General features: G+C 33.9%; 3 protein-coding genes across 3 annotated transcripts; all 3 read left to right on the top strand.

Annotated features, from left to right (window-relative positions):
* Positions 1–1,926: 1,926 nt before the first annotated feature.
* On the top strand, positions 1,927–5,404 carry LOC120262236 (4-coumarate--CoA ligase-like 7). The gene is made up of 6 exons (XM_039270317.1): positions 1,927–2,940; positions 4,317–4,503; positions 4,618–4,763; positions 4,846–4,913; positions 4,993–5,095; positions 5,204–5,404. Exons 1-6 carry the CDS (start codon positions 1,954–1,956, stop codon positions 5,327–5,329), a joined length of 1,617 nt encoding a protein of 538 aa, XP_039126251.1. The 5' UTR covers positions 1,927–1,953; the 3' UTR covers positions 5,330–5,404.
* A 280-nt stretch (positions 5,405–5,684) lies between these two features.
* LOC120261473 (4-coumarate--CoA ligase-like 9) lies at positions 5,685–9,774 on the top strand. The gene is made up of 6 exons (XM_039269383.1): positions 5,685–6,713; positions 6,797–6,986; positions 7,388–7,533; positions 7,797–7,864; positions 9,011–9,113; positions 9,499–9,774. Exons 1-6 carry the CDS (start codon positions 5,718–5,720, stop codon positions 9,622–9,624), a joined length of 1,629 nt encoding a protein of 542 aa, XP_039125317.1. The 5' UTR covers positions 5,685–5,717; the 3' UTR covers positions 9,625–9,774.
* Positions 9,775–16,813: 7,039 nt separating this feature from the next.
* On the top strand, positions 16,814–21,615 carry LOC120261471 (4-coumarate--CoA ligase-like 7). The gene is made up of 6 exons (XM_039269382.1): positions 16,814–17,889; positions 20,009–20,195; positions 20,618–20,763; positions 20,837–20,904; positions 21,054–21,156; positions 21,419–21,615. Exons 1-6 carry the CDS (start codon positions 16,891–16,893, stop codon positions 21,542–21,544), a joined length of 1,629 nt encoding a protein of 542 aa, XP_039125316.1. The 5' UTR covers positions 16,814–16,890; the 3' UTR covers positions 21,545–21,615.
* The last annotated feature ends 501 nt before the right edge of the window (positions 21,616–22,116 follow it).

Raw genomic sequence — 22,116 nt, forward strand, 5'->3', positions numbered from 1 at the left:
TTAACAATTATGTTAATATATTTTTATACTATTTTTGATTGATTAATTTTCGATATCCATATGGCTAAAGAAAAATCAACATTAAATATTTCAGAAGCACATGTCTGGGATCTCATCCGTCTATAAAAGAAATTACAAAAAATAAAAAAATTAATTTTGTAATTCTAATGTTAATATCCTTACAAAAAAAAATTGCTTATATATATACACACAATAAAGTTTTTCATCATTCTATTAAAATTAGTTAAGAAAATAAGGATTTGCAAGTGCCTGTAATTTCATCAATGCTTGCAGATTTAACGTAAATTTAACAACTTCAAGTTGCTTTAAAAAAAAAAAATTATAAAGACATTCAGATTTAATAAAATCAAAATTAAAAAAATTAATTTTAAATATTTTAAATCAAATGTTTGGAATTTCATCCATCTACAAAAAAAATAAAGAAAGGAGTAATTTTCTAATCCAATCTTTTTAAGATTTTTTTATTGTTAAATGATTTTAAAGATCACATTGTTAAATTCACACTTATAATAATTCTTTTTATATTTTAAAATGTTATTATAAAATACCCTCAAATAAATTTCAAAATAAATTACAAATATTATTATCCTTAAAAAAAAAATGCATATGTATATATATACACACACTAAAAGAATACTCACAAAGTATAAAAATTATCTATACCTACATCTCTAATGTTTCGAGACATTCAACTAAATATAATAAAAAATTAAATTTAACATTAAAATACAAAAATCTTCTATGTAATTTCATTTTTCTTCATAGCTAAAAGAGTAAAAGTAAAAGTTACTACCTAATAGCATCCCACTCTCACATTCTGCCAACTGGGGGTTTGGATTGAAGGAATGGATATTATTAAATTTGGATTTATTATGTACAATAATATATTCTCATATTTAAGTATACAACTATTAAAATGAGTATGGGTAGTGCAGATAATGTGTACAACTATTAAATGACTTTTACCTCGGTTAAAATTTAATTAATTAAAAATTATTGATTCTAACAATTTATAATACCAATTAAGATAAATAATAATTAATATTAATTGAGCAATTTAAATATTTAATTAGAATAATTAAGATGATAATAATAATAATAATTAATATGAATTATATATATATAATTATAATAATTAAAGTGAAATAACACTTTAACACTTACTAGATATTTAATTAAATAAAAATAATTAATTTAAATGGTTAACTTAAATAATTAAAGCTGATTTAAGTCACATACTTAATTTAAATATCTTACCATGATAATTTTTTTGAATATTGATATTTAAAATATTTTATAAATAAAAAATTATCATTACATAATATTTATTATTTTAAATATAAAATTTATTATATTTATATTAAGTGTATAAAAGTATATCTTTCTTTTACGATCAAGCATTGTTTTTAGTTTTTGTTCTCAATCCTACACTAAACATAATCAGCAATTAGTCACCCCTTACACATATAATGGCTATTTACATTAAAATCACATCTTACTCGCACAATGAAAAAAAAAAAAATTTGTTTCCCATTTCTCCATTCCATTGTGATCTAATCACAATTTTTTTTAATAATAGACGACAATCGTATTTTTTATTAATATAAACAGTACCAAACATTACTGATGCCCGGATATATAATATATATACAATATAAAAATAATATAAAAATATCGGATAAACAGTACTGTCGGGGAGGAATTTGAACCCATAACTATCCAATGGTTGACCCTAATCACAATTAATTACAACTTGCACGCACAAAGGTTATTTACGTCAAATTATAAAGATCTTTTCTATCAATAACTTTCTTTATCTGTGTGTGTATATATATATCTATATCTGACCAACTCCTCGTTGCTATCATCGTTTCTCATCTACATTTCCACTCTCCTTCTTCTCCCTCTGCCTCGGAAGTCGTTCTCCTCCCGATGGCCAATCCTCCACCGTTCATCAACCCCCGCTCCGGCTACTCTCCGGCCACCAAAACGTTTCACAGCCTTCGTCCCCCCGTTCCCCTCCCACCCGTTTCCCAACCCCTCTCCTTCACTTCCTACGCTATTTCCCTTCTCCCAAATCCGTTTCCCTCTCACCCAGCCCTTATCGACGGCTCCACAGGTGTTTCCCTCTCGTATCCCGACCTCGTTTCCCAGATTCACTTCCTCGCTTCCTCTCTCCACTCCAATCTCGGCATCTCCAAAGGCCACGTGGCATTCATCCTCTCCCCATCCTGTCTCGAGATCCCCATCCTCTACCTCTCTCTCCTCTCCCTCGGCGCTATCATCACTCCGGCCAACCCCGCCGCCACGCCATCGGAGCTCTCCCGCCTGATCCACCTCTCCGGCCCAGCCTTCTTCTTCGCCACGTCATCAACCTCCTCCAAACTCCCCGGCCACGTCACCCCCATCCTCATCGACTCCCCTCTCTTCCGATCCTTCCTCGATTCCGGCTCCTCATTATCGGATCCTATCGAGATTCTCCAATCCGATCCGGCGGCGATCCAGTTCTCATCGGGAACAACCGGGAGAATAAAAGCCGCCGCACTTCCTCATCGGAGCTTCATTGCGATGATCGCCGGGTTCCACGCTCTCCGGCCATCGGACATGGAGACGACGATGCTTTCAGCCCCAATGTTCCACTCTCTAGGTTTCTTTGTAGCGCTGAAGGGGATTGCCCTCGCCGAAACCACGGTGGTCGTCGGGGGTGCACCTCTTGAGCGCATCATGGCGGTGGCGGAGAGGTATAACGTCACGCAGATGACAGCGGCGCCGCCTCTCGTTGTGGCGATGGCTCAATCGGAAGAGACGCTGAGATTCGATCTCTCGAGTCTCCGGCGAGTGTTCTGCGGCGGCGCTCCTCTCTCCCTGGACGCCGCAGAGAGATTTCTAGCGAAATTCCCGCTCCTCGAGATCTCCCAGGTGTGCATTTTTTATCATAAAAGCCCTTTAACTTTTTATATTTCTTCTTAAACCTTTTTTATTTTATTTTTTTTTAAGTTTGTGTCCCTGGACTACCACTTCTTGTGGTTAGTTGTTGTTGTTTGTGTTTTATATGTCTTTTACTATCTGCTGCTATGTGAGAGTCATGTATCTTTTCTCCTCTTTTTTTAATTAGCGTGATTTATCCATTTTTTTCATCTAGTGATTTTGTTTTGCACCAGTGCACAAGACTACTTAATTAATTAGTTTTCATTCTGATTTTTTCCATTTGTTTATATATATATATATATATTTTTTTTTTCTGGATTGGTTTTGTGATTTGGGAATTAGAAGCTATGCTTGATCAATTTGGATTTATTTTATTTAAAAGGAAAAAAAGGCCTTAAATTTGTGACTGCTTTTCCTATCATCTATTGTTAATTAATTTATTTTCAGCAACTATTCATTTGAATGATTGAAAGTAACTGTTTTTTTTAAAATGGGAACAAACCTTGACTGTAACCCTTGATCTTGAATTAAATAAATAAATAAAATTAAAAAATTACTTTTTTTCTTGTGAACTATTGATGGGTATTCGCTAATATTGATTAATATATTATCATATGTGTAAATACTGTGTAGCAAGCAAATATATTATAGCAATATTTTAAACATATCATATAGCTCTTTAATTACTGTTCATTATCAGTAATATTCTCTATTTCTATAAGAATTGTAAAATAAAAGGATTTATCCTATATAGTAAATTCTCATAAGATCATTAATTAAGGCAATAAGCCTATGTTATTTTTTTGTTAAAATAATTTTCTACTTGCTCACCAAGTTTTAATTCTTTATTGACTAAGTAGCAGTCAAAATAATCATATAAAATAATCTCTACAATGGTAATACAGACTTGATCTCATTTCCATAATTTATGTACGTGAAATCCGTTGACTAAAAATTATATATTCTTTTCTCGGCAACTGATCCATGACTAAATTAACTTTTCTTTTTCTTGCCAACTCATGTACCAAGAATCTCATTTCTTTGCCCCTCGTGCGACAATGTAGCAGCATGTTAAGCTTCTAGATATATATGTTTTTTTTATTATTATTTTAATAGGATTTTTATACATAAAATAATTTAAATTTTGTCTATTGTCAATGTTCTTTGATAATTGTACATCAACTAGCCGTTGTCATAGATAAAAACTTATATGAAACTTAATTATTTATACATTATTTTTTTTTTCTCTTTTATAACTGCTGAATTATTACAATACATTGTTTTCAATAATTCTTTACTTGAATTAATGTTATTATATATCACTGCATTGACAAAGTAATGATCTTCTTGCTCTGTGAATCCATTAGGGTTATGGTTCCACAGAGGCTGGAGGAATATCAAGGATGATCGGGCCGGAAGAATGTCGTCGCGGTAGATCGGTTGGCCGGCTAACTGAAAATGTTGAGGCTAAGGTTGTTCACCATGTTACTGGCAAGGTATTGTCTGTAGGGGAGCCAGGAGAGTTATGTCTTAAGGGGCCAGCCACCATGCTAGGTACGTAACAACATGACCATATATATACATATATATATATATATGTTGCATTAATGTTGTAAAACTTTTAGTGTGTAGACATGCTAACAGTGCTATATGTATGTATGTCACTAGGATATGTTGGTGATCCTGAGGCTAATGCTCTTGCCTTTGACTCCGAAGGATGGCTGAAAACAGGAGATCTTTGTTATTTTGATGAAGATGGATTTCTTTTTATTGTTGATAGACTAAAAGAGATGATTAAGTACAAAGCCTACCAGGTATATATATATATATATATATATATATATATATGTTTGTGTTTATATTTCAAATTGTTATTTTGATTTTACTATGTTGTAGGTTCCTCCTGCTGAACTGGAGCATGTACTGCAATCTCTGCCAGAAATTGTTGATGCTGCAGTTGTGCCGTAATCATCTATTAATCTTAATTAATGTAATTTTTTTTTGGGTTGTTTTTTCATGCTATGGTTTTATGTATTATTATAGGTATCCACATGAGGAAGCTGGACAGATACCTATGGCGTTTGTGGTAAGGCAACCAGGAAGCAACCTCACTGAGTTAGAGGTGATGGAGTTTGTTGCCAAGCAGGTATATAGTTTTTCATTTGATAATTATTTATAGCTTACTAACATTTTTTTCCCTTTGTTTATTTTGTGAACAAAGTAGCATAATTTTCAATTAATTTCATTGATGCAGGTTGCACCATATAAGAAGATACGTAGAGTGGCATTCATAAAGTCTATCCCAAAATCAGCAGCTGGAAAAGTTTTGAGGAGAGAGCTTGCTAGTTTTGCTCTGTGTGGCTCCTTTTCCAGATTATGATTTCTCTCTCAAATATATATGCATGACTCTCCAAATTTTGTATATATATATACAAAATTTTCTTTCTTTTATACATTGTGGACAAGTGGTAAATGTTACTGCATGTATAAAAGTTATTGAAATATATATATATATATATATTTAGAAAAATGGATAAATCAGGGGAGGAGAAGAAATAGAATTATTTCCAGAAATAGATCTGTCATACTGTCAGACTTGGGACAGAGTTGGACGGCTAGAGCTCAAAAGATATTATTACCTTTAATTTTATTTTTAAAAAATTATAAAAATAAATAAATAACAATATCAAGACCTCTCTGTAATAAACGAAAGGCTACAGCCTAGACACGTGCTTCTATTGAAAAAAAAAAAAAGCATCGAAGTCTTCATGGCAATCGATCCGCGCTCCGGCTACTCCCCGGCGACCAAAACGTTTCACAGCCTTCGCCCCGCCGTCGCCTTCCCACCCGTTTCCCAACCCCTATCCATCACTGCGTACGCCGTTTCCCTCCTCCCAAACCGTCTCCCCTCCCACCCAGCCTTCATCGACGCCTCCAACAGCGTTTCCCTCTCGTATCCCAACCTCGTTTCCCAGATCCATTCCCTCGCCTCGTCTCTCCATTCCCATCTCGGCATCTCCGAAGGGCACGTGGCATTCATCCTCTGCCCATCCTGCCTCGAGATCCCCGTCCTCTACCTCGCTCTACTCTCTCTCGGCGCCATTATCACTCCGGCCAACCCCGCCTCCACGCCATCGGAGCTCTCCCGCCTGATCGACGTCGCCGTACCCACCCACTTCTTCGCCACGTCATCATCTTCTTCCAAGCTCCCCCGCCACGTCACCCCCATCCTCATCGACTCACATGAGTTCCGATCCTTCCTCGAATCCGGATCGCCGTTATCGGATCCGATCGAGATCCGGCAATCGGATCCGGCGGCGATACTCTTCTCCTCAGGCACCACCGGCCATGTTAAGGGCGTTTTGCTGAGCCACCGGAACATCATAACGGAGACGATCCCCTTCATCTCCATCCTCCGATTGCAGGACCGTCCTCATCCGACGGTCCATATGCTGACAGCGCCGCCGTTCCACGTTTACGGAGTGGTGTTCTTAATTAAAAGCGTCGTTGTAGGAGAGACGACTGTGATCCAGACGGAGCGTTTCGATCCCGAGAAGATGATCGGAGCCATCGAACGGTTCGGAGTGACGCATCTCGCGTTAAGCCCTCCTGCGCTGCTGGCGATGGTCAGGGTTTGCGAGCAGGTCGGTGATCGGAGGAGGGGTTTGGGATCGCTGGAGGTGGTCAATTGCGGCGGCGCTCCGTCGCCTCCGGTGCTAATCCGGCGGTTCAACGGCTTGTTCCCCAATGTGGCATTCCAACAGGTCAGTCATTTCAAAAATTTCATTGCAAAAAGAGATTTTTAAATTCTTTTGATTCTTGCGCTGAGTTGATGGTTGATTTGAAGGGATATGGATTGACGGAGTCCACCGGTGGAGTGTTCCGGTGTTTAGGGCTGGAGGAGAACAGGCGCGTGGGTTCCTGTGGGCGTCTCGCAGCGCATTGTGAAGCAAAAGTGGTGGATCCGGAGAGTGGAGTTGCTTTGCCTCCTGGAAAGCCTGGGGAGCTTTGGATCAGAGGGCCAACTATTATGGCAGGTATTCATTAATGTACAAGCTATACTAGAATATTGTGAAGACTTATATGTTCAAATTTCGATACAGTGGAGGTAGTATCTATATCCATATATATATATAGAGAGACACAAGTTTGACTAAACTAGATTTGGTAAATACAAAATCATTCAATATTAATAGAAATTACTCTATCAATTTGTTGAAATTTAGGCAAACATCAGTATAATTTTTATGGAAATTGCTCAATCAATCTGCTGGAGTTTAGAGAAAAACTCAGTATGTTATCTATGGAAATTGCTCTAGTAATGTGCTGAAGTTTAGTGAGGAATTAATTTGATGTCTTTACTTTTATGTTGGTATCATCTTCTGAAGATTTCTTGTTGTTTGGTTCGATTTTATTGAAATTCTCTTGCATTGATCAGGATATGTGGGTGATTCAGAAGCAACTGCTGCAGTTTTAGACTCTGAGGGATGGTTGAAAACTGGTGACCTTTGTTACATTGATGAGGATGGTTTTCTCTTTGTGGTTGATCGATTGAAAGAATTGATCAAATGCAAAGGATACCAAGTACGTATAATGTATTCAAATCCATCTATTTGAATTAGATTTTAAGTAAAAAATTGGTGAGAATTCTTGCTGCTGTTGTTTTTGGATTTAAATCAAAATTTGCATCTTTCAAGTACAACTTCAATGGAGAATAAATTGCAAAACTAAACGCTTCAAATTGTCTCATTTTCTGGCTAATTAAAATTATCTTTGTTGGATTTACACATCATATTAGTAATTTAAGGGAACACTATAACTCAAATAATTCCTGGCTTTTTGTTTAGGTCCCTCCTGCAGAGCTGGAACAGTTGCTTCAAGAGCATCCAGATATCACAGAGGCAGCTGTGGTTCCGTGAGTATATTTATTTTCTAGTCATTTCTTCATTAATTAGAACCCATGGCACATCAGTTAAACTTTGTGGTTTTAGGTTGGATAAATGATTTAGCCTAGCTTATCCATGAATAACTTGCAAAATACCACCTTCAAGTATAGGGATATGTACCATAACAATCTCCCTGGTTAAACTTAGTTGTTATTGGTTAAGGGTGAATAAATGTTGGATAACTGGCCAAATACCATACTCTGACCTTTTATGGATTAATTAAAAGCTGTACTACGTTAGTTAAACCTTGTGGTTTTGTTCTATAAATGAAATGGTTGGACAAAAAGATTTACCACTGCCAATTATCATCCAAGTACAGGGATACATACCAGAATACTCTCCCTAGTTAAAACTTAGTCGCTATTTGTTCAGGGTGGTTAAATGTTGGATAGCTTGCCAAATACCATACTTTAACCTTTTCTGGATTAATCATCAGAAGTTGTGCTTCATTAATTAGACCTTGTGGTTTTGTTTGCTAGATGGATAAATGTCAGAAAAGTTCATCTGATGTTATCAGTCGATAACTTGCCAAACAATGCCCTAGAAATAGTGATAGGTGTTGAGGATTAATTAGAGACTACACGGCAACTATTACTTGAAGGATAGCTCTGCAAAGTTGATCAGAAAGCAGAATGGGTCTCAGCATTGATGAACGTGTTTTGAGTATTGGATGCATGTTGTATGTGTTATTATGAGTAAGACTAACTTGTATTGAAGCAAGTGTGTATTTTGTCCTCATTGGTTCTAGCTGTATTATTATGATGTAGCATTTGTATGTCTTTAAAAGACAATGGAATGAATTTAGAACCCAGTTCAGTTCTCCCTCTTCGTTAACTATAACAATAGCCAATAGGTACATGAAAGGATAGTGTTTCCCTTCAACATTAGTTCCTGGATGGTGATGGATAAATTACCCTTCTATGAAGTGAACCTTGTCATAATTTTATTTTGTTTTGTGTGCATAGTTTGATGTGATAAGAGTTGTTTTGTTTTCTGTACAAGTATAAAAAACGATGAACTTAAGAGAAATTTATCAACACTCATCAGAATTTGAATTATTCCAATATAATTATCTATATACAAAATACAAGCTGTTTGTTTCTGTTCATGTGTAGATACCCTGATGAAGAAGCAGGTCAGATTCCCATGGCCTTCATTGTAAGACAATCTCATATCACTCTCAGTGAAGCTCAAGTCATGGACTTCATTAACAAGCAGGTATGATGATGATAAATTGGGCACACTTTAATGAAAATTCTTCCATCAGTCATGAGATTTTCAGTGTTTCCATGTGAACAATTTTATTTTCATTCAGGTTTCTAAAAATTCCATAATCAGGTTTATATATACATCCTTAGTTGAGTGCATCATTAGCTTTCAAACTGCACAGATTTTTTCAACTAATTTCTCAAGCCTTAGAATATTTACTGTTTAGGACGTCAAAGTTCACTACTACAGAGTGGCATATGCTGTAGAAATGTATGGAGACATGCAAACTTATTTATGTTAAGCAATCATAGTCTTACATTTCATAAATCAAAGGATTGATTAATAAATGCATGATTTATATATCATTTTTGTTATTTTGCATGATGTTGCGCAGGTTGCCCATTATAAGAAGATAAGGCGTGTTAAATTTGTGAATTCCATACCAAGGAATGCTTCAGGCAAGATTTTGAGGAGGGACTTGATAAAGCTGGCAACTTTAACATTAAGCTCGAAGTTGTAGTTTGGGCTTGCTCTAAAAAGTACAGAATTATTACCTCATTAATATCATTATCGTTGAAACACAAGATTTTATGGAATCTATGGCCAGAAAGAAACAATCACATTTTTAAGTTGCATGCTCTTAATCCACTCCCAGTTATTTTCAAAATTATTCATATGTTTCTTGTTTGAATTTCTGCAACTACAAATTGGGGCCTATGCATCTCAGGTGCTTCCTTGATTTCTTGAGCGCTTGTTCATTAAGACTCCACCATCAGCCTAGAAGTGATACACTCCCTATGGAGCTTAAGGTCTTAAATATTTGATGGTAGACTTTACCTTCTCAATTGTTTCTTTCTTTTAGTTTTTCTTGTGTTTTTGTTATTTGATGATACACTCTCATTCATTCGGTTTGTTGTTGTGTTTTGTCGTTTTATTCCTGGTATGTTTTATTTTTTGTGTTTTTGTTCTTATTTTTTTATTGATCAAAATACCCATACTTATTTGCAAAAATTACAAGATATTTGATTAATTAATAATATAATATTATTAATATTAATAAATAATATAATACTATTAATTAATATTATTATATTGTTTAATTATATTAATTAATATCATAATATTAATGATATAATTTATTAATTAATACTATTATTAATTACTATAATAATAATTAATGGAGAGATTTACGTAAATAATGAAGTGAATTATTTATAAGTTTTATGTAATTGTAAATAAAATTACAACTTTGTCTCTTGTCCTGGGGGTAATTTAGTAATATTACTATATAACTTTATCTATAATTACCTTTAAACCAAACATAATAAGGTTTCAAAATTACGTTACGTTGTCCCTAGTAAAGAAGGTTTAAAACTTCTTTTTACCTTTTATTACTATACTTTATTTTATGAAACTTTCTTATACTTTCATTCAAGCAAACCCTTAGAATGTGTTTGGATGACATAAAAGATTACCTTTTTTTATTACCCTTTTTTATCACCCCTCAGAGGTAATCACCATTCCCCCTATTTTTGGGGAATGGAGAAGAGAGAGAAGGGAATGAGTGTCAAATATTTATTTTACCCCTCTATATTTAAACATTATATTAATTAACATAATTTACTTAATTTAGATATTTAATCCTAATAATTAAAGTAAATTATATTTTTTTTATCTATAATAATATATTTGAATAAATAAAAATAAGTAATTTAAATAACTATTATAATAATTAAAATGAGCAATAATATTTAAAATATTTGCCATATTTAGTTTTTTAAAATAAATGATTTTATTTAATTTAATTGCTAATCCTAATATTAAAATAAATAATTATATTTTAAATAATTCAAATAAATATAGACATTAGTTTATCATTATATATATATATAGATATAAAAGTAATTTTCTCACATCTCCTTAACTTATCTTATATTAATAAAATGATTAATTAATTTAATGAAACTATAGTAAACATAAAAATTTTATTAATTGTATCAATAAAATAAAGCGTGGATTGACATTTAAAAATGAGAAATTTATATAATTTAAAATATTAATTGTATTAATAAAATAATTAATTAACTTAATTAATTCTTAATGAGGATATTAATAATTAAAAACATTTAAGTCTAATTAAACATATATATACATAAATGTTTTTACGAAAAGAGTATAAAAGTAATTGTCTCAAATATTTTTCACTTACTTTTTATATTCTCAATACATAACCTTCATTAATCAAACACAGTTTTCATTCCTATCCCTTCCCCATTACTCTCATTTCCATCCCTCTCTTCATTATCCTATATTCTTATTCCGTCATCAAAACGCACTCTCAGAACTTTGTTGTTATTATAGGATGAGACCCTCTTTGTGCTTAGATTTCTATTTGTCTTAATTGTTACCTCGATCAACTCTAAACTCCAAGTGGATGATGTTTTTTGTTGTTAGTTTAGCTGTGTCCTTATCTATTTTGTTTAGTTGTACATCTATTTTTATTTTAATTAATTAATAATTTATCTTTTTTTAAAAAATTTTATTTCATTTATGCATTTGTGTGCTCTTTTTTTATTTTTTCTCACCCGATCTTTTATTTAGGGTCGATCGGTTAAAAATTATGGAACATAAATCAAATTTTAATATTTTGTAGACTTTGAGGGATTGTGGTTCAGGACTTTCATTAGGGTAACCTTGAGGCTGTTGAGCTATTTATTTTAAACTTAAAACTTGGACATTTGAATTTGCATTCTTTGATTTGTGATTTGATTTTCATAAGTTTCGGCTTTCATGCTTGTGAAACTTTTTTGCAACTTGTGAACTTCTCAACGCTTTAGCCTTTGTTGAGCTCATTTGTTGATTTGTTTGAAATTTATGTCTTGTACTTTGAACTTGCATCTTGGATTTTGATTTGGATTTTAAAAAAATATTAAATAATTTAATCCTTATCCGGTGCACATCCCTCTTTTTATATATTTTATATTTTGTTATTTATTTATTTATTATTATTATTATTATTTTTTATCATTATCCAATCAAATTTTTATTTGAAACTTAGATTTAATATATTTTTTCTTCTTATTTTTTTTAATTTTTTCCCAAGTATGGATAAGCCCTAAAATTTTTTATATCTAAACATTAATTATTATCCATCAAATTTTATTTAAACTCAAATTTAATTTTTATCTGATTAAAAATAATGATTGAATTTTATTCAAATTAAATTTTTTTTTTCCTATATAAACAGCATCATGAATGAATATATGATAACTTTTTCATTTTTTTTCAACATTCCAAGTAATGGAAACAATTTGGAATGTAATGCTGTTCTCTCATGGACGGTAGGTGCAGTACGTAGCTAGCCAATTCTATTTCCATTCAAAGGTCATATCTGTTCCTCTGACATGATGGCAGTATTATCATCACCAATGTTTTTAAAACCGGACCGGATAGCGAACCGGTCTCATATTTGGATCACGGGTCAGTCGGTTCGACCGGATGACCCGTTTTGGTCGGACCGGATGACGTCATAAATAAATAATTATCTTAAATATTATATATATATATATAATATATATACATATAATAACAAACTTTATTATATTTTTAATCATAATTATCTTAAATATTTATTTTAATATCATTATGATTTTATCAAAATGATTGAAGATTCAAATAATTAATCTAGATAAAGCAACAAATATAATTCCCTAAACCTTTTATTTCTTAATCTATTAATCATAAATGGATGATGATAACTACATAAATTAAACAACTAATTAAATTACTAATTATGTGAGGATGAGACAAGGCATGAACAAAAAAAATTCAAAACAAAACTAGAACTAAGTATGATTAATTTAATTCTCATATTTGATCATCATTACCATTAAAATAAAAGTATAAAATAAAATAAGTCCTAAATGATCTATACCTCTTAAACAATTTACAAGTTTTTTTTTTATTTTCTCATACCTCTAAACTCCAAAGTTCCAAAAATCCAAATAATATTTTCGACAAATCAAGATTCAAAGAGTATTATGAAATCAAGAAAAAAGAGCCAATTCATGCCCCTAAGTCCTTTCTTAAAAACAAAAACAAAAAAACAAAAAAACAAAAAAACAAAAACAAAATAAAAAAATTGAAAAACCGGGTTCCATCCGGCTTTTGATCCCGACCGACGGTTCACCGGGTTTAGCTCTGCTTTGACCTGGCTCAAAATTCGGTCAACATTAATTCTAAAACCGGACCGGGCTATGGGCCAGTTCCCGGTTTTTCCGGTCCGACCGGCCGGTCCGGTCCGGTTTTCAAAACATGGATCATCACAAAAGTGAAGTGTCGCCTAGTGGGTCCTGCAATTTCTTTTTCTTCATCTTCTTTTTGAGAAAAAGGTCTGTGTATATATATATATATATTTGAAATGGTTCATTTATTTAAAACTTCTTGGGTTGTTGTTGTTGCAGTGGTTATAGTTACCGATAGGGGTGTCAAACGGGCCGGCCCGGCCCGGGCCCACAACGGCCCATGCATTATGCGTGCTCGGGCCGGCACAACCCGTTTAGAAATCGTGCCGGGCCGGCACGGCCCGCCAACCACCAAGGTCGGCCCAGCACGTGGCTCGGCCCAGTTATATTATATTTTTATTTTTTATTTTAAACTCCAAAAATATAAAAAATACCCTAAAATTGCTAAAAAATATAAAAAAATATCCTAAAATTCAAAAATATAGAACTAAAAGCCTTATTACTAAAAAAACAAAAAATATACCAAAAAAAAAAAAAATTTTAAAAAACTTACATTTAGCGTGCCGAGCCATGTTGGTCTCGAACCGGCCGAGGGTCAGAACCCCTAGCTCCAAAGACGTGCCCGGGGTTTGGGCTGCGCCTGCCCCGAGCACGCAGATCAGTAGCACTGCAGCTTGGGCCAAGCACGACCCTAAACTCGTCAGCGGGCCCGGCCAAGACGGTCTGCTTGACACCCCTAGTTACCGACAACTCATGAATCTCCAGATGGATGGTATGCAGTTGTCCGGATCTCTCAATGATTAATATGTTAACCATTTGAAAGTTTCGAACTTGTAACTAAGGGCGTGTTTGGTTGCAAAGAATGGAATGGAGAGGAGTGGAAAAGTAATGTTAATGAGGGGATTGGACAAATAATGGGAATGAGAACTATGTTTTGTTGTGAAGGATTGGGAGGGTAGTGTATTGGTAATGAAAAAAAAAAATGATAAAATGACCTTTTAACCCTTCTGCAAATAAATATTATTATACATATAATAATTAGTTTTTTAAGTGATAATTTTTTTAAATATTGAAATATTAAAATTAGTTAATTATTATAAATAAATATTTAATTTTAATAGCTCATTGGAATCATTAATTAGTTATTAATTATCGTTAATTAAAAATGAGAACTTTTCATAAAAATTAAATTGCTAATTATAAATTTTTATATTTTAAATTTTTTTATGCTTTAACATGAACAATTGAACGTTAAAAATAAAAAGATAAATTAAATTACAAAAATGGTATAATAAATAATGTTTTTACGCAATTCTTTCTTTATGAACTTAATATAGCTGGAAAAAATGACATTAATTTGCTATATATTTCACACTTGCTAATAGCCACATCACAACGAAAGATTTCGTCTTCATTTTCACAAAAATAAATAGATCCAAAATCCAATCTGTTTAACAAAAATTAACATAAAACCATAACTTGGTGCCAAAAAAAACCAATCCAAATCTCTAACCGACTGAAGCTCCAAGGGAAAAAAAACCTAAATCCTCTAAAAATGGTGAAAAATCACAATCTCAATTGAGCACCCAAATCCAACCTCAAGGAGGTCCTCCACCACCGGATCGGCATGCGTCCACATCCAAGCTCGCTTCACCGCCACAACACAGATCAGAAATAACTGACAAAAACCAATCCGTTCTGAGAAAAAAATACAGCACCGATCAGAGAGCTCGAGCCAGTGTTCCTCATCAACGCTCGGTTCCCGTCGGCGCGTGGATCGGCACAGAGACGTACAAGCCAAGAAGAAGGAAAAAAGGAGGGTAAGGCAAAGTACCTTTAGAGGATGGATGCAGACGAGGCCTTCACCGCTGCCGGAGCTCGCCGAAAGCGGAGGAGAAGAGAAAATGGAAAGATGAAGGAGAGAGGAAGGGAGATGGGAAACAGAGTTTGCTCTCATGGAAATGTTAATGCAAGGCAAAAGTGTCATTTTATCATTAGGTATCAGCCAGGAATGCATAATCCTCTCAATTTTGGGGGCGTTATGATTACGGAGCTTTTACTCCTCCCTTATGCCTCCTTCACTCTCATGCCTGCACATCCAAACAAAGTATTAAACCCATTCAAGCTTCATTCCCATTCCAAGCCTGGGAACCAAACGCCCCTAAGAATGTAAAATAATGGACTAGGTATCTATTCTACGCTTGAATGCAATAAAATAAATACTATATTTTAAAATTTTTTGCCCAGCCATTGCTAGGTTTCTGATTGCTTCTCAAGAGAGAGCAAAAAAATGTAGTTAATACTTTCTGCCGTACTATATGTTATGTATGTGTTTAGTGTTCTTGACTTGGTTTTATATAACTTCTGATTCTAAGAAGGTTAAATTAGACTCAGCTGCCGCGATTAAGAATAGCTTAGAGTTTCTCGGGCAACATGAGATGTTGGGCAATCATAATGGTTGACAAGCGGTTAGCTAGTCGGTTAGGGAGGTGCTTACTCGGTCTGTTCTTAGTCCATGCTCTTGTGAACTTTCTTTCCAGAATATATATATATATATATATGAGAAAAGGTTCTCTGTGGACGTGCATAGACGTCCACAGAGAGCTACAGTAATATAGTTGTTTTGTTTCTTATTTTATTTATTTATTTATTTTTGTCAGTGATTTTAATGTTTTTATTGTTTGTTGCCTATTCTTAGTGAGTTGTTAATCTTTTGTTTGTTGTTTTTATTTTTTCTTTTCCTATTGTTGTTGTAGCTTCTCTATATTGTTCTTATTGTAACTTCTTAATTTTAATAAAAGATTATTTATATATTAAAAAAAAACTTTTTTTCTATTGAAATTAGTTAAAAATTAAGGATTTACTATGTAACTTTCAATGTTAGAAGTAGGGATGTAATCTAGCTAAACTTAACCGAGCTTTGCTATGTTTAAACTCAGCTTGATACTCTTTTAATTGAACTCGAACTTGAGCTAAGTTTAGTTCAAACTTCATTTATCAATCTCATACTGGAGTTGTTAAGAAAATGTAGAGCTAGGATTTAATTACACTAATATAGCTATAATTATTTAATTAAAATTATATTTATAATATAGATAAAATATTAATATAACTGTTCACAAATCTTAGTGAGCCACGAGTGTTCAAGCTCAAAACTTGTTTATTGAATTTGTTTAAAAATTAAATTAAAAATATAAAATAAATCACTCATTTAACTTAATAAATGAGTCATTCAAGCAATTATGGAACATTTGGTCATTTATCAATTAATACCAAAAAATAAATAAATAATAAATAATAAAAATTATACCAGTTAATACTATTATATATATATTTTTTAAACAAGGTGACAAGTACCAACTTTCAAGCATATGCGTGTGGAAAAATTACCACACGTCCTCATCCTCGGCCATTGCACTTATTTTAAGTGATGACACGTTGGCGCTGGTGCGGAAGTTGGTGCATTATTACTACAATCCAGAGGAATATAACAGATACATCCCACTTTCTCATCCACATCCCTGCTCTCGTCTTCAACCCCGATGGCCCATTCTCCACCGTTCATCAACCCCCGCTCCGGCTACTCTCCGGCCACCAAAACCTTTCACAGCCTTCGTTCCCCAGTCCCTCTCCCACCCGTTTCCCAACCCCTCTCCTTCACATCCTACCTCGTTTCCTTATTCCCTGATCGTTTCCCTTCTCACCTTGCCTTCATAAACGCTTCCACTGGCGATTCCCTCTCGTATCCCGATCTCGTTTCCCAGATCCACTCTCTTGCTTCCTCTCTCCACTCTAATCTCGGCATCTCCAAAGGCCACGTGGCATTCATCCTCTCCCCATCCTGCCTCGAGATCCCCATCCTCTACCTCTCTCTCCTCTCCCTCGGCGCTATCATCACTCCTGCCAACCCCGCCGCCACTCCATCGGAGCTCTCCCGCCTGATCGACATCTCCAGCCCCACCCACTTCTTCGCCACGTCATCATCTTCCTCCAAGCTCCCCAACCACGTCACCCCCATCCTCATCGACTCCCCCCTCTTCCGATCTTTCCTCGAATCTGGCCACAGCTCCTATTCATCGGATCCGATCGAGATCTGGCAATCGGATCCTGCGGCGATACTCTTCTCGTCGGGAACCACCGGGAGAACGAAAGCCGCGGCGGTCTCACACCGTAACATCATCGCAGTGATAGCGGGCACGCGTGCGATCCGGCCATCGGAGAAGGACACGACACTCCTATTAGGGCCGATGTTCCATTCTATGGGGTTCTTCATGGTGATGAATAACATAATGAGGCAGGAGACGGTGGTGGTGGTGGTGCCGAGCCCTGGGCCGATGTCCCTCACCATCTCTTTGGCTGCCAAGTATAAGATCAGCCAGATGTTGGCGGTGCCGCCGCTCGTAATAGCGCTAACGCAGTCTGATGAGGCGATGAGGCTCAAATCCTCGCCGCTCCGGCGGGTTATCTGCGGCGGCGCCCCACTGGCCCCCGAGGTCGCCAAGAGATTTAACGCGTTGTTCCCGAATGTGGAACTATCTCAGGTAAAATGATTTTTTTTTTTTAAATAAACCACTACCATTAATGTGTGGCATTTTTATTATTAATAATAATAGCTTTAAGTCGCTCTAATTATAAATTTCAGCTTCGGAGTTTTGCGTCTAATTATAAAATAAAAATTAAGTTTATATTTAATATATTTTTACATAATTTTCTTTTTCTTTAAATTGCTTTCTTGTTTTGATTAATGTTAGTATTATTTTTTATTTTTTTAATAAATAAATCGCATTCAATTATTTATATATATACAATAGTTCTAAGTTGATTGTTATTAGTATCATTTTTTTTTTCCTGCTAACAATCAATTTAGAACTAATTGTTAGTATCATTTTTTTCCCCGCTAACAATCAACTTAGAACTATTGCCAACAATAAGAATTGGTGCAACATAAAGGATGTTCTTAAAAGTTTTTACTTTTTGAAAAAGAGACATAAACACCAATATTTGTTGTGTGTGAGTGTTTGCTGCAATATTATTTGGGAGTTAATTCTTCAACAAAAATTTATTTATTTTTAGTGTCACTAATTATTGATTCAATCAAGCAGTTTTGGTGGTGTTCAAAATTTTTTTATGTTAAAAAAATCTAAAGTGATTTTCTCAATTCTTTTTAAATAAAAATAATTAAATATAAAAAATTGAATATTTTTATTTAAAAAAAAACAACAAGGACTGAAGGACCATAACATGCTAATTGAAATTAGTCTAAATTTAACCAGTCTACCAGTCTTGTGTTGATCGCAACAAATGGATATTGCTTTACTTGTGCAAAGGTTTTAAATTGGGATTTTTTTTTCTTTTCTTTTATATGTGTTCCTCTTCGAAATCTTCCATTTTTGCATGAATTTGTGAGATTTCGTCTCCTTAATATTATATATAGGTCATTTTTTTATATATAGGCATTTCATCTCCGAGCGTCCCCCTGAGGGCCTACCGAACCCTGGCGCGGTTTAGTTTGGGCTAGATGAGGTTCTCCCTAGAGGACTCCTCCTCTAGGGTATGCTTTTGGTCTGGTTTGTTGTTGTTGTGACCACCCCTGGTGGTTTCTTTTTTTCTTTGTGTCTTCTCTGCTTTTTCTACCCGGTGGGGTAGTGTGCTTTTGTTTTTGCTGTGTCTCTGGATTGTACTCCTGTTTACTCTTAGGTAGTGTTTGTTTGGAGGGTTTTTGAGTTACATGTAACTTGAGTTACTGGGTTTTCTGAAATCCTGTGTTTGGTTCACATGATTTCAAAAACCAATGTAACTCATATTACATCCAATGAGGGATTTGGTTTTACGGCCAAATTGGGCGTAAAACCAAATCCCTTATCTTTGAATTTCTTCAAATGCATAACTTGTGACCTATATGTGACCAATTAAAGAAAAACAAATATAATTAAACATTTATGGATATTTTTGTGGAGTGAAAAATTATAAAATTTAATAATAAATTTAATAATTGCTTTGATAATTAATTTAATAATAAAATTAAGAGTTAAAATGATCAATGCGATAATTAAAATCATTAATAACATGCTAAAAATATATGAAAAGTTCAAAATATTTTTTTTATTGGGTTAAAAAATAAATTTAAAAATTATAAATATAATAAAATAAATAAATAAATATACTAATAAATTTAGTAACTAATTTAATAATAAAATTAATAGTTAAATTAATTAATACGATACTTAAAATCATTAAAATATTTATAATGTAAAAAAATTTCTAATTTCAAATTTATAAATATCTCTTATCAAATACAAAATCCTATAATACAGCATCTACAATACATCTAACCAAACACTAGATTTGACTGTACTGTATTATAAAATCCATGAATTTTCAATTACATTGTAACTAGAAATCCACTGTATTTACAGTTACACTGAACCAAACGCCCCCTTAATGCTTGTGGTTTATCCACTTTTTCAAAAAAAAAAAATAAATAAAAAGAAACTCAAGGCAAACTAACTATACAAGATTAGATTATTAAGGATATGACCTCAGTCCACCGGATATATATAATATCATTCGTTTGAACATTTTTCGCAAAGCAATGAAAGCCAATAAAATCTTTTTGAAACTATGTTAGTGTCGACTTAAAGTGTCTAAAATAATCCTCAGGGTTATGGATCTACAGAGGCTGGACTCATATCAGCGATGATAGGGCCAGAAGAATGCTGTCGCTTGGGATCAGTTGGTAAACTGAATGACAAAATTGAGGCTAAGATCATGGACCTTGGTACTTGCCAAGCCTTGTCAGTTGGCCAACAAGGCGAGTTATATGTTCGGGGACCTGCTGTCATGATCGGTATGTACACCACATACTCTGACTAACATAGTAACATGCTTATAGTGTTAGCTAATTATGATTGAAATTTGGAGGTGTTTGTGTATATGGCGCAAATCAAATATTGTTGATAAACTGTGTCTGATTTCCAATGAATTAAGAATTTCGTCATTTCCAGGTTTCTAGAGCAAGTTATAATTAAATAACTAAAAATTGTCAAGATTTTTGCAGTTCGAACTTTTGAGTTTTTGCTTAGTGTTATTAGTATGATTGAATTTTGAATTGTGAACTAAATACACTATTTTTTTATGTGGTTTTCTTTTTTCCTTTTTCTTTCGCTAAGCTTTAATTATTGAATGGTTTTCGGCCTTGCTTCCAATACATTCTGTCAAAATTTAACCTGATTCACTTGAAATTTTGTTTAATAACTTTAATATTAACAGGTTATGTTGGTGATTCTGAGGCCAACACCCTTGCCTTTGACTCTGAAGGATGGTTAAAGACAGGTGATATTTGTTACTTTGATGAAGATGGGTTCCTCTATATTGTCGATCGTCTGAAAGAGATGATTAAATACAAGGCTTACCAGGTAGATATGCATTAACATACGTGCTCTCAATTAAAAAAGATGAATGCTCAAGCTGATTTGAATGTCACAATAGGTTGCACCCGTGGAGCTAGAACAGATACTGCATATCCTACCCGACATCGTTGAAGCTGCGGTGGTTCCGTAAGTATTTTGAGATATTTTACTTCATAGATGGTACTACAAAGATGTTAAGATTTTATCAATATTGTCGCCCGTTGTTAATTGTCTATATTATTATTTAGAGATATGAAATCAAGCCGATGTCAAAATTTACGGCATTTATAATGTAGGTACCCACATGCAGTGGCCGGTCAGATACCAATGGCATTTGTGGTGAGACGGCCAGGAAGCAACATTAATGTGGACGATATTATAGAGTTTGTAGCCAAACAGGTGACATTTTTTTTTTTTTTATCCTAATCAAGTTTTAATTATATTTTCTTGTAACCTCAACTAAAAATGTGTTCTTGAAGTAGTCAGTCATATTAGAAACTAATCTTATAATAGATAGGAATGTAGCTTTGAAACTTAAATTTCATTTAAATTTATCGACTAAGAGTAGCTGATTCAATTTCAATGGTGTATTTTTTTTTTTAATCATGTAGGTGACTCTGTGAATTCCATATTAAGAATTAAGGTTTGATTGTGACTGCAGGTGGCACCATATAAGAAGATACGAAAGGTAGCATTTATAGATGCCATACCGAAAACACCATCAGGAAAAATTCTGAGGAGGGAGCTTGCTAGTCTTGCAGCCAGTGGTTCCTTGTCCAAGTTATAAACGATCACTTTATTTGTATATTTAAATTGCACAAAATTTGTGGAGAGCTTTATGTAAGTTTGTTAAAGTTGTGGTTGCTCCAATTTTTATGTAAAAAAATAATAGTAAATCTATATAAAAAACTAATTGTGTATCCTGTGATTCTGAGAAGAGTCCATTATTGTGTGTTTTGGATTGGATTTATTAAAATGCAGAAAAGAAGAACAATTTTTAGAGGGTTTTGGGTGAGCTCTTTGAAACAATCAATTATTTTATTTTATTTTATTTATTTATTTATTATTTTTAAAAAAGTGGATGAATTACATTAATTAAATAAAAGTAACAAAAGGAACAAGTACAGGAAGGGAAACACAACCACAAGGAGCGGAGACAAAAGACAAAACAACAGAGGCGACACAGAGGAGAAAAGACGACAACCAACCCTAGAGGAAAGGAAGATCCAATAGGGGTACAACAACCAGAAGACTAGATCTCGCCTGGAGGAGGGGGCGCTCCAATGGGGCCTCTGGCCTCGTGTCTCTGGAAGAAAGAAACTCCAGACTTCTCTTAATCTTTGCCATCAGTTCCTCAAG

The sequence above is a fragment of the Dioscorea cayenensis genome, chromosome 5 (assembly GCF_009730915.1).
Source record: "Dioscorea cayenensis subsp. rotundata cultivar TDr96_F1 chromosome 5, TDr96_F1_v2_PseudoChromosome.rev07_lg8_w22 25.fasta, whole genome shotgun sequence".
In the NCBI taxonomy this organism is placed as follows: domain Eukaryota; kingdom Viridiplantae; phylum Streptophyta; class Magnoliopsida; order Dioscoreales; family Dioscoreaceae; genus Dioscorea; species Dioscorea cayenensis.